The sequence below is a fragment of the Agelaius tricolor genome, unplaced genomic scaffold (genome assembly GCF_023055355.1).
Source record: "Agelaius tricolor isolate 1412-34295 unplaced genomic scaffold, bAgeTri1.0.p SCAF_13, whole genome shotgun sequence".
Lineage (NCBI taxonomy): Eukaryota > Metazoa > Chordata > Aves > Passeriformes > Icteridae > Agelaius > Agelaius tricolor.
Window position 1 is genome coordinate 6,200,457 of NW_027269273.1, and position 13,115 is coordinate 6,213,571.

The following is a 13,115-nucleotide window of genomic DNA, read 5'->3' on the forward strand; positions in this document are numbered from 1 at the left end:
AAAAAAAAACTGAAGAAGGAGAATTGCAAAGATCTTTAGCAACAGCTCTGCTTTAGTCCTAACCACTGCTGATGTGCTGATAAATAGATGTAGAAGAATAAACTGATCCATTTTATAGCTTCCTCAGTCTTTACACATTTGTCCTACATGAAAAACATGAGAATTTAAATCCAAGGCATAAAACCAGCATTAGACACCAAATTGATTCATTACTTCCCAATGAAATCCTTAATACCCAAATCTGGAGAACGCATCATTTCAGAACAGAAATGAACAAACAGGATGGAATGAAACAAAAATAATTTCCATAAATTTCATTCTCTTTTCCCATCTCATGAATTTATAAACTAAATCAAATTGTCAGGAAAGAAGTGACATTTCCTGGTGAACATTTTGAATGAAGTAACCTGCAGGCAGAGTTGAGAAGCAACACCTATGAGCCAACTGCTGACATGAAAAATGGGGAAAAAGCATAAATACAAGCTATAAAAAAATGAAAAATATTCCATATTTCATCTCACTGAAGTAGTTTATTAGCTGAGTGAATTATGGAGGAAATTGTGGCCAGTTTGTGGACCAGAACATTTAGAAAAATAAACCAAGTCAGCTACAGCTGTGTGTCTCTTGATTCCTGGGCCCTGTCACAGCCTTCCCATCCCCAGCCAGGGAGGCAGGAACAGGAGGTCCTTTTGCAGAAGTTTTCCTGGCATGTTCATGGTTGCCAGGGGATTTCTACGGCCCAATGCAACCCCTTTTTCCACGTCTAATCACCATACTCCTAAACAGCTCAGGAATGCTTTGAAGAACCCAGAACTAGAGCCAGAACTTCTCACAACCCAGAACTAGAGCCAGTACTTCTCACAGCTCCACAGAGTCTGGGTTGGAAGGCACCTGAAATCCCATCCAGTGCCACCCCTGCCATGGGCAGGGACACCTTCCACTGTCCCAGGCTGCTCCAGCCTGGCCTTGGGCACTGCCAGGGATCCAGGGGCAGCCCCAGCTGCTCTGGGCACCCTGTGCCAGGGCCTGCCCACCCTCCCAGTTTCTTCCCAATATCCCATCTAACATTTTCCATCTGGCATTGGGAAGCCATTCCCCATTGTCACTCCATCCCTTGTACAGAGTGTCTCTCCATCTTTCCCATCAGCTCCTTCAGGCCCTGCAAGGCCACAATTTGGTCACCCCAGAGCTTCTCCTCTCCAGGTGGGCACCCCCAGCTGTGCCAGCCTTTCCTCCCAGCAGAGCTGCTCCATCCCTCTGCCCATCCTGGTGCCTGCCCTGGGCTCTCTGCAGCAGCTCCAGGTCCCTCCTGTGCTGGGCCAGCTCTGCAGGTGAGGTCTCACCTGAGCCCAGGGGCAGAATCCCCCCATAGCTCTCACCCCCAGCACCCCCAGGTCCTTCTCCCTTTAGAGCAGCACCCACAGGAAACCCCCAGGCTCCAAATGAGCTCCAGATGGAGCAGAGCTGCCCAGCCCTGTGGCACAGTCAGTGTTCAGCCACGTGGGATGCAGGAATCAATACAAATCCACTCCTCCTGTTAGAATTTGTCCAGAACATTCCACAAGGGTAACAACTTCTGACAGAAGTTACTCAATCTGGCAGCTATTGGATCTAATGGATCACCTCTCTTCCCATATGAAAACACAAATTTGGAATAAACTCCACAGAGCGAGGCCTAATTTGAGCAGATGTTATTACATGTGCCTGGGCCTGATCCAGCTCAGATTTGTACTGCTGGCTAATCTAATGTCTTAGACCTGGGATTAATGATCACCAGAACAGCATCAGCACCTAGAGAATCAGCAAAACACTGCTGAGACTCATCACCAAAATCTCATCATCCATCTCGACTGCACCCTGAGCTAGAATGGCCAGACTGGGCCTAGACACTCAGCCTAAAAATGGCCAGACTGGGCCTAGACATTCAGCCTAAAATCGGCCAGACTGGGCCTAGACACTCAGCCTAAAAATGGCCAGACTGGGCCTAGACACTCAGCCTAAAAATGGCCAGACTGGGCCTAGACATTCAGCCTAAAATTGGCCAGACTGGGCCTAGACATTCAGCCTAAAATTGGCCAGACTGGGCCTAGATACTCAGCCTAAAATTGGCCAGATTTAATTCCAAGCTTTATTTATTTGCTGCAATACCTTAACTTAGATCTGCACACCACATCTCCATTGCCAGACAAACTAGGTTCCAGGTTGATGAAGATAAATTTGAAAAAGATGGTCAAAAACTGGTCAAAATAATTCATAAACACATTAGGGAGCTCTAAGATTGTCTAAAGATGTGGGAAAAATCTATCTGTGGGCAGGGAGACATAAAAACAATGGCATGAGCTAGTTTAAAAATCAACTGAAGCACTTTCTCCCTGGAAACATTTCACAGGAATGATAACATGTAATCTAATAACTTGAATTTTTTCCATTATAGAAACACTACAAAAAATAGTGCACCAAGTAAAAGTAAAATGCAAAGAGTACTCAAAGTGCCTTTATGGGAAAAATAAGAAAAATCAAGATAAAAATCAGAGTTTGGTGCCTTTCCACATCTACACATACACTGCAAACTTGGCAAATGTGGTTTTCAGAATCCCTTGAAATGGTAAAACTAAGATGACTTTCCTTCATAAAGCTGATTTTTGAATGATAGGAAGCAACAGGCAAAAGTATTTTTATTTAAAGAGTGAGATGCTCATGAAGGCAATACAAGAATATCATGGAATCATTTAGGCTGGAAAAGCCTTCCAAGGCTGAAGCACCTTCAAGTCATTAATTCATCCTTTTTCTTGAAACAAGAGGAAAAAGTAGGAAATTAACATTGAGCCACAGCTCTTAAGGAATGCATTTCTTCATAGACCTGTGCTCAGCCACAGCAACCTTCCAAATTGATTTTACTAAACAACTTTTCCCCTTAACCAAAATGCCTGGGATAGCAGGACTCTTTCTTCTTTATGGCTAATTAGTTCAATTCCAGCCCTGGTGGTCACTGAACATTTAATTGAGCAATGAATATTCAGAGGCACCACTCCCAGTCCTCATCAGCACACCTAAGCCCATCTCTGGAGGGAGGCTACAGCTTTTGTGCCTCTGGGGACATTTCCTTCAATCCCTGTGGATTGTCCCTGAAAACCAAATTAAGCCAGTTTGGACCAGCATGGAAAACATCAGTGTAATCACATCCATTCTTCCAGCATTACAATATAATAAAACTGAAAATAAATTGGTGCAAGAGAATCAGGGGGAAGAAACCCCACATCTTTGTTTCCTGCATTTTTGTGCCCTATTTCCCGTGAGTGCCTCCCTGCAAGGGGCTATGTATGGAAGGGGATTTGTAGCAGGATCACACATCCTCTGCCTCCCCTGGAAGTCTGGCTGAAGAAAGGTTGCTGCTGAGAGAGCAGGAAGGTGAAAACATGGAAAAATAACACTTGACCCACCTACAGCCATGAAAGCTGCACTTCCATGTGTCAGACATCCCCAAGGAACATGGAAAAGAGCAGGAGGTTTGGGATTTGCTCCCATTATTCATTAGAGCATTCACACCATCATAAGGAAAGCAGGGAGAAAAAAAACCCACCAAAATAAAATCAAACCACACCAACACTGACTGATTTTTCTAGGATGGGAAAGAACACAAAGCATTCCTAACTGTGGAATTTTTTGGTTCTGGATGGAGCACCAAGATACCAGTTCCTATTTGTTCTCACATTAGGGGAATTGACTTCAGTCTGCTTATTTCCTCTACCCCAAATTCTGCTTTTTCTTCCAAATTCTAATTTAATCTCTAAAACTTTAAATCTTGCCTTGTAGAAATCTTTTCCCAAGAGTATACTTTCCATCAAAAACCCTGCCCAAAGATTCAAAGCCCTTGAGAATTTCAGGCTGCTCATGTGAAGGGCTGCTCCACGTGGAGGCCTCCAAAAACTTGGGGTACACTGGCAATGAGAAATTCTGACCTAGGAATAAGGCTCATTCAGTCCTTAAAACACGTTAAAACCAAGTCTCAAATCCAGTAATTAAATAAAAAGAAATCAATGGGCGAAAATAACTCTCTGCCTATAAAAATCATCCAGAAAAATTCAGTTTTGCTCTTAATATGATCTGAAATACTATCACCCAATTCACTTCCACACAGGGGAAATGATAAAATAATTCATTTATTCCTTTACAAAGGTCAAGTTCACTCCTTCCAGGATTGCTCACATGAGCACAATTATAATGTAATTTACTATTGTACCTAAATTACTTGATATAAAGAGATATCCATCCCATGGCAGGAAACTGTCAAATCCTAACATCTCTGCTGACTTCAAGAACATCTTTAAAGGTCAGGCACGGTACCTGTGTGCCTGACTGCGAAAACAAGCAAGAGTTATTTGGGAAAATGTTTTTATTCTATGAGATTTGCTGGTCTCTGACTTCCTGTGAATTAGGAATGATTGAGCTCAATGTGCCATGGCACAATGGAACTAAATATCTATTTCTAAAGAGCAGGATTTTCTGTTTATTGCCAGAACACAATGGCCATGTGCACTGATGGAATAAAACATCCCAGCCACTGTTTTGAGATCTCCATCCTTAGAGAAGCCATTCCAACCCCAGCAACAGACCCTTGGAAGCAACAGTGCCATGGAAGAACTAAAATAAGGATGAGATTTCACACTTTAAGTGAGCTAGAGACTTGTTTGTCTAGGCAAGAACAAAATTAGGTGGATTTTTATTCCTGCATCTCTTGGAAATCCCAGTATAAAGTTTGGTCACTAGGAATGTACAACACCATGCATTCCTTATCAAGTTTTGTATCTCAGACTGAGCTGGGTTGGAAGATGCCTCCAAGCTCATTCCAACTCCCTAGCTGTGGGAAGGGACCCCTCCCACTAGACCAGGTGGCTCCAAGCCCTGCCGAGCCTGGCCTTGGACAGTTGCAGGGATGGAGAGTCCACAACTTCAACCTCTCTTTCTAAAGGCTCTCACAAAGTTTTTTTGTGGCAAAGTTGGTTTGGATTTATTTATAACCCCTTGCTGTTAGCACAGGTTTATTCCTAATGAGTAGGGAGGATGAAAGGCTAAGAGAGATGAGCTATGGCAGCCAAACCATTTCAGCTGAGGGGGTCATTCCACCAAAACTGAGCAGGCCACAGCTGGAACACATCAGGATTCAACAGCAGCTTGTCAAGAACCAACACATCCAATTCAAAGAGCACATCCATCTTCAGAGCCCTCCTTTGGACTCTCCTGACTGCAGGGAAAACCACCCCAGGAGGAGGGAAAAGACCCTGGTTTTAACAGCCACCCCAGTACCAGAGCTTTTTCAGCACATAGGTGTATTAAAAATTGGTTTATTGAGGAGTTTTACCGATAAATGCATTTATTCATCTGACTTTGAGCAATTCCAACAAGGAAATCATCCCAGAATAACAGCAGAGAGGTTCCACCAGCATCACCTGGCTTTATTCACCAGCTCAAGCACCTGTATCTGATAAACCACAGCCACACAAAGCACAAAAACAGACCCAGCTTGCAAGGTTAAAAAAAAAAAAAAAAAACAACAAAAAACCCCTAAATACACAGAATAAAAAGCAGGAAAGAATAGTAATTTACTCTCAGGAGTAACAGCTGATTGTAACAGGGTAAAGCACTTCATCCCATCAAAATATGCTACACAACTGCAATGCTCCGACCACAAATTAACAATCTGAGAACTCTCTGTTTGTCAGGAGAATTAAAATACTGAAAAAAAGGGACATTGATTTTCCTTTGAAATTTCCATGACTACAACCAAGTTCTTCTATTTCAGAGGTGTCCATCAACTCATGTTCCTAAACTTAGAGGGAACCAACAAACAACTTCCCAGAAGCCACGTGGGAAACCCACAAGTTCACGTTACTAATGCTCCTTTCACGCTGCAGAGTAAAACTTCAGCTTTACCCAAACAAAACCAAATACTGACCAGAACTTTGTCCTCTGGTACCATCCCACTGACTTCAGAAAAATTAAGAAGGTCTACTTGCCACAAGGACCTTAAAGAGTGGTTATGAATAATTTGTGCTATCAATAACTGTGGGGCACTCACCGTTGCGACTCTCCTCGTCAATGGGAACTATTGTGGCTGGAGGACCTGTTCTGGCCAACTTGCAATCTATAAAGATGAAAAAAAAAAGAGTTATTTCTCATTCCAAAAGTAGGATCTCTGAGGTTTTGTTGTTGGGGTTTTTTTTAAAGTCAGCATATTTGGCATGCTGAAGGCAAGTATTCCCTTAAATGTGATGCAGGTATGAGCTACAACTGATTGTAAAGTTACACTCACAAAGGTTCAAAACAGAGCTGTTTGCTTCTCCCTTACTCAGAGAAACTTTGTAAAGCAAGGGAGGATGTGATGACAAAAGGTCTCAGGTATAATCCATATTTAAAAACCCTGAACAGCAAAAACATTGTATGGTTTTTCCTCTTCCTTTGCATGTCATGAACAACACCCCTCAAATCACAGAATCATGGAATGGTTTTGGTTGGAAGGGCCTCAAAACCCACCCAGTGCCACCCCTGCCATGGCAGGGACACCTTCCACTGTCCCAGGCTGCTCCAAGCCCTGTCCAGCCTGGCCTTGGGCACTGCCAGGGATGCAGGGGCAGCCCCAGCTGCTCTGGGCACCCTGTGCAGGGAGGGATTGTTATCACATTCCACCATGATCCAGCTGGCTACACTAATGAATCTCTTTGTGTTTTGCTCTAGAGATCCCCTCAACAATCTCAATGTGTGTCAGGACACAGGGAATACGATGGCAATTTAACCCAAAGAACTAACAAAGGAATGATTGAAAGGTATAAATCATAATTAAAGCTTCACAACAGAAACAAACAAAATTTGTATTTAACTGCAACAAAAAGGATCTACTTAGTGAATGGAATTTTAATAACTCTAAGGAGAACACAAATGAAAAGCAGACGAGCAATGTTCAGGAAGTCATATTTTGCCATCTTACCCTCATATTGCCAGTCTGGAGTCAAAAGTTTAGAGTCATCAATGGAAGCAGAGCAGAATAACGAAAGAAAATAAGTAAGAGTTTGTTGGTTTACTCAAAAGAGAGGTTCAAAGATATCAAGCAGTACATGCAGAGCTAGCAAACACATAAGTGTAGCCTTAAAATACATAAAAGCAAGATCACCACATGTGATGGCTGTTTTAGGACCAATCAGGTTTTCTACATTAAACAGCAGAAAACCAATATCCCCTTTAAAGCACATGAAAATAAAAGTTCATTAGGAAGAGCTTTTAATTTTCCAAGAGCATCATTGACTCAGTGAGCAAAGAGACAACCATTCTCCTTCCCAATTCACCACTCAGGACTATGTGAGATTGTCTATGATTTTATAGGCTTGATGAGGCTCCTCTGATGCACAGCTCAACCAAACTCCATTTGTGGGAAATGATACCTTCCAATCAAGCTCTGGGCTCAAAATAGGAAAGAAACACTCAGGTATTAATGGTTTGTTTTGGTTTTTTGAGATGTATTTTTTACACACAAATCCCAACAGAAAATCATCTGTAAATTAAACAGAAGGACAACCTGAGGTAAATTCTGTTTCTCATCTTATGGTAAAAATTACACATTTGTGGACTTCAAAGGACCCAAACTGCAGCTGGTTACAGCCCCTAATTACCCCAGCACAGACAAAACCTACAAAGGGAGGTGAGAACAGTGAAACATTTGCTCAGATCTCCAGTTAGGTGAAGCCCCTAAAGGACACCTCTACAACACTGGGTTTTCCTCCAGCAGCAGCAGCAGCTTTGTGCTGCCCCTGAAAAAAGATCTCCAAGACCACCAAGCCCAACCTGTGACCAAACACCTCCATGCCCACTTCACCACTTTAAAGCATAAATAAAATCACTAATGCAAGAAGTCTCTCCCTCCCTATTCCTTTCATTCTTATATGCTCTACTTTGATACATGGCAATTGAAAATTTCCAGTTTGTTTGGGTTTTAAGAATTAAATTAACTATTATTTTAAAGCTTTTTTGTTTTGCAGGCACTAACAGAGCAAATAAATCACCTGGAAAACCACATCTTTCATTCCACTGTAGTTTCCTATGAGCACACTGTGTGGGCAGATAAGAAATGTTTGCATTATCTATATGAAATATAGCCTTTTATTTTTTTTTCCCTGCCCTCATTTTATTTACTGCATACAAGAAACCTTCCAGGGCCATAACAAAACCAACTTTAACTTTTTTTCTAGAGATGTATGTTATAATTTTCTAGAGGTTCAGGATTTGGGGAACTGGAGGACCCTTCAACAAACTCTTAATTAGGGCAAAGAAGCTCAACAATAGAAACTTTTACTGCGACTTTGTTTTCAGGAATAGCCCTGCTATACCCCATGCAACAGTGACTAAAAAAATAAAAGTAAAAACCAAACTAAATATCCAAATAAAAATGCAAAGCAGGGACAATTTTTAAGTCTAAAAGTTGAATATATCTTAGTAAAATAATAATCAACATTTTTTTAAAACCTCCATGGAGCTTTTCCCCATCTTCTCTGTTTCCATGGTATTTTCTCCCTGCTAGGTGTACCAGTGAAAGTTTCAGCCAAATCAGACCAACTTCTAGCTTATAGTCAATTAAAAAAATTATCAAAATTACAAGCCAAATCACATGTCCACATTAACTTTGCCATCAAACACACCTGAATTTCCAGAATGATAAACAAAACATTTTACAGTGCATTTAAAAGGAGTGTTTAGCATTTAAAAGGAATGTCCACCAATCCAATGTGGATCTTGGAAGTCTCAGAGAAAAGGCAAGGCTGGCCAGTGAAATGCAGCAATTTACAGAGGATTTATTGCAAGTGTGAGCAGGTGAAGCAAGAAAATTTATCATGAGATAAATTTCAGTGAAAAGAAGAGATTAGAGCAAGCGCCAGAAGTATGGGAGGATAAAAAAACCAAGCAAACAAGCAGGATGGGAGTATGAAACTTCTGGATTAACCCATGGCACCAGTAAGAGATTTGTGAATAAGTTTTATTGCATAGACAAAAATTTACAAATTATTTCACATCACTTCACCATGCCAGCACTACCCAAACCTCCTTTTTCAGTTGTTGTCACCTCACCCTTCCCTTCTGCAGGATCAAACCTTACAAAGGCACAGACTCAGTTCCACATCCATCACCATACCCTGAACAGATAAATCTAAAACTGCAGTCTGACACAAATTTCCAATTCAGAGACAACAATTTTCATGAAAAACCTTGAAGACAAGACATATGTTGTAAATATACATATGGGGGATCCCTTTTTACCCCCCTCACAAAATCAATGAGGTCCGAAAACCTAAGCTCAAGCACTGTCTGTACAAACAGGCACCAGCCAGAGATTGTGGGAATTCCTGTGGAAGTAAAAAAACATCTTTGGACTGAGCCAGGTGCAGAGAAAAGTTATTGCCATCATCAGGAGGATGGAGAGTCTGTCTTATAAAGATGACAGAAGTTGGAATATATTTAATCAAGGAAAATGGAAACTCTCTGGAAACACAGAAGTAGGAAAAAATAAGTTCCTAAAGCTAAAGAGCAACACCAATAAGCAGTGTCCCTGAGGAAATGGTCCTCAGTGCTGTTACATGAAAGAGGCTCTGTTTTTAGGAGAATCCCATAATGTTTGGGCTGCAAGGGACCTTAAAGCCCATCCAGTGCCACCCCTGCTATGGCAGGGACACCTTCCACTGTCCCAGGCTGCTCCAGCCTGGCCTTGGGCACTGCCAGGGATGCAGGGGCAGCCCCAGCTGCTCTGGGCACCCTGTGCCAGGGCCTGCCCACCCTGCCAGGGAACAATTCCTCATTCCCAATATCTCATCCAGCCCTGCCCTCTGGCACTGGGAGCCATTCCCTGTGTCCTGTCCCTCCATCCCTTGTCCCCAGTCCCTCTCTAACTCTCCTGGAGCCCCTTTAGGCTCTGGCAGGGGCTCTGAGCTCTCCCTGGAGCCTTCTCCTCCTCAGCTGCCCCAGCCTGGCTCCAGCCCTCAGAGCATCTCCAAGGCCTCCTCAGGACTCACTCTGCTTCTATCAATTTTTTTCTCCACTATTTTGTTGAAATGATCCTCATCAGAAATTATTTCAGCACTAAGACTGCTTTATTCAACCCAAAAATGCACAGAATAACTGCAGCCCCAAAGGTGACTTAGGAAGGAAATATTTCCACAAGACTTTGAACCCAAAGAGCAGAAAGGTGCCCCGTGTCACTGTATGGGCCTTGGTAGAACTCTTTTAGCCATTATTTTACCTCTTCCGATTTTACACTGCAGTTTATTACCAGAATGTATTACCAGAACATGCCTCTGTTCCAATTTTCTCAACAAAAAAACAAGTTGTCCTTGAAATTCCTGGGCATAATGGAGTAGTTTTTGAAGTCAAATCATGATAAATCAAACACACTTTAAAAAGGAAAAGCATTCCATAAATGAGCTTCCCTCCCTACAGTTTTCATGATGCATTTTATATTTAGGCAGCAATGCTGGTAAATGGAATCCTGAGGCAGCAGTGCCCCTGCCCCAAACTCCTTACAGGAAAGGCAAATAGAACTTACTAAATAAAACAGCAAGCTCTGAAGGCTTTCCTAAGACCTTGCAGCAAATAATTTCTGTTCCTGTTGTTAACTTGACTGTTTTTCCTAACAGTACTTCTGCTTTACCCTTCTTTAATCAAGAGAAGGGGATGAACAAAGGGCCTCTCTCCTTGGGAGCAAAGTGAGAACCTCTTTAGCAAACTCTCCATGTAACCGTGTCAAGGCTCAGCTCTATTTGGTTTCTGCTGGCTAATTTTCATTATTTTAATTTCTAATTATTTTTAATGAGATGGCTCAGGGGAAACCCTCAATCACTGTCCTAGGTGAGACACTCAGCAAGGTCAAACAGCCTGAGCACAGACAAACACAACAACTGGAATAATCAGGTATTTTCCCAGCAGACACCTCCTGGATCATCTTCCTTTCACCTCTGAAACCCCTTCAAATCTCTTTCCCATCCAGCATTCCTAATCCTTGGAGGACTTCTCTCTGTTTTACAGCTAAAAACACAGAAAATAATCTATAAAAAATAAAACAATGGTTAATGAACCACCTAATAACAAACTTCCAGTGTGTGGAACCAACAGGTAATGGCCAGACACCCAAGAGGAGAGAGTCTCCAGTGGGAGGTGGAAAAAAATGGATGATTGTCACAGACATCTTTCATGAAAAATCCTTTCTTAGGATTTTTCCTTGTGAGAAGCTGCAGCTTCAGCAACCAAAAGTAAACAATGGTTATCTGCTGCTGTGGAATCAACAGGTAGACCTGGGATTGGTCTCCTGTGGATGTTGGGATTTACTGACCACTCATGGCAGAGCTGGCTCTTGCTCTATGTCTGAGACACAGATCTTTGTTATTCATTCTTGTCTATTCTTAGCTTAGCTAGCTTCTGAAGAAACCTTTTCCTTTCTATTTCTTTTTAGTATAGTCTTAATGTAACATATATCATAAAATAATAAATCAAGCCTTCTGATCATGGAGTCAACATTCTCGTCTCTTCTTCATCCTGAAAACCCTTGTGACCACGGTCACAGATGATCTCAGAGGTTCCTTCCAACCCAGACCACCCTGTGACTCTGGCCACACAAGCTGGGGTTTGTCTGACAGCCAAATGTCCCCTCCAACACCCCTGCCCCACAAACTATGGGGGTTTGCAGTTTCCAGCAGCTCCCTTTCTCCTCCTCAGCTCTTCTCTTCATTCCCACCATCCCAAAGGCCCCACAGCCCCTCTGCCACCTCCAAAGGCACCAGCTCCTCCAGAAAGGGCTTTCACAGGATTTTCCACACTGGTCTCCTGCTCCCAGTCACTGGAGGGACTCACAAGATGGTTTGGGCTGGAAAGAACCTTTGGGATCCTCCAGTTCCAACCCCTGCCATGGGCAGGGACATCCTCCTCTATGAACAACAGGTTGAGGAGTAGCTAGAGACACCTGAGCTCCTACACCACTCTCTGTGTGTGGAGGTTGCCAGGCTGCAGCAGATTTTGCCAATCTCTCCTCACACTCACATTTCTGAGAGCCCCCATGCTCACCCTCACAGGGACAGCTGAACCTCACACACACTGACAATGCAGGCATCAAGGTAGAAGAGTCACAGCCATCCAAAATTACATTCATACTCCCCCTACCAAATAGAATCACTTGGAAACCCCAAATAACCATTCATACTTCCTATACCTCTAAACTCCAGCTCAATAAAACATTTGAATGAGGTGGGAGCAGTGTCAGGAAAGGGTTACTCTGGTCTTGGTGTCACATGGCTTCCAAGTTTATTAAGAAACATAGCTTGGCCCTCAAAGCCCTAAAAATTTAAGTGACTTCAAGTACAAAAAGTCTCCCACAAGACCCAAGAAGGGATTGGTATTTGCATTAACAGAGCACAGCTGTGAGAAAAAAAGTTCCCTAACCTAGTCTTAGACCTCCAAAGACAAAAGGAGTTTCACCTTGGCACAAAAAATAAGTGAGGAGCTCTTCAGGGAGAACAGCACAATCATCATCTGGAAAACAAACAGCCAGCCTGAACCTTCCTGGGGAAAACAAACAGCCAACCTGAACCTTCCTGGGACACAATTCTGGAAGTAACTGCAATCTCCTCCTGAGCACTCCTAAAATAAAATTGGGGAAAAATCCACTTCCTTATGCTAATCACCAACTCTTCTTCCAGCTGCTGCAGAAACACACAATCATTACTCTGAGTTATTTCATTATTTGTCTTATATTCAAGTTTGCTTTTATTTAGTCAGATAAATCGTTCCATTTATTTTTATTTAAACAGTCACAGGGAGTGCAATGGGCAATTTCAAACCCCTGACTCAGTTCCTTACAGATACTCAGCCCAATTGAAAAGATTTTCCATTTAATAAAGTTCTACCCAGTAACTGTCGAAGGAAATTATTTTATTTGTTGGCAGAAGAAAGGTTTATTTTTTATTTTTGACTGAAACGAGGATCAGACTCTAAACCTTGTCAGTAATTGTGGAAGGCTCCTCAGCATCAATCCCTTACTTCCTAGGGCTGCTCACAAGACAGGAAAGGACGAAGTATTAACTCTAAAATTT

General features: G+C 42.4%; 1 protein-coding gene across 3 annotated transcripts in view; it reads right to left on the reverse strand.

The window, feature by feature from the left end:
• The window catches only part of PCDH15 (protocadherin related 15), a 642,625-nt gene that overhangs the window by 239,019 nt on the left and 390,491 nt on the right, over positions 1–13,115 (reverse strand). For 2 of the 3 annotated variants that reach the window (XM_071438580.1, XM_071438579.1), the window contains exon 7: positions 6,077–6,142. In XM_071438580.1, the coding sequence (XP_071294681.1) occupies positions 6,077–6,142 (66 nt within the window). Of the gene's footprint in view, positions 1–6,076; positions 6,143–6,982; positions 6,998–13,115 lie in introns of all 3 variants that reach the window. The other variant, XM_071438578.1, reaches the window with a different exon arrangement.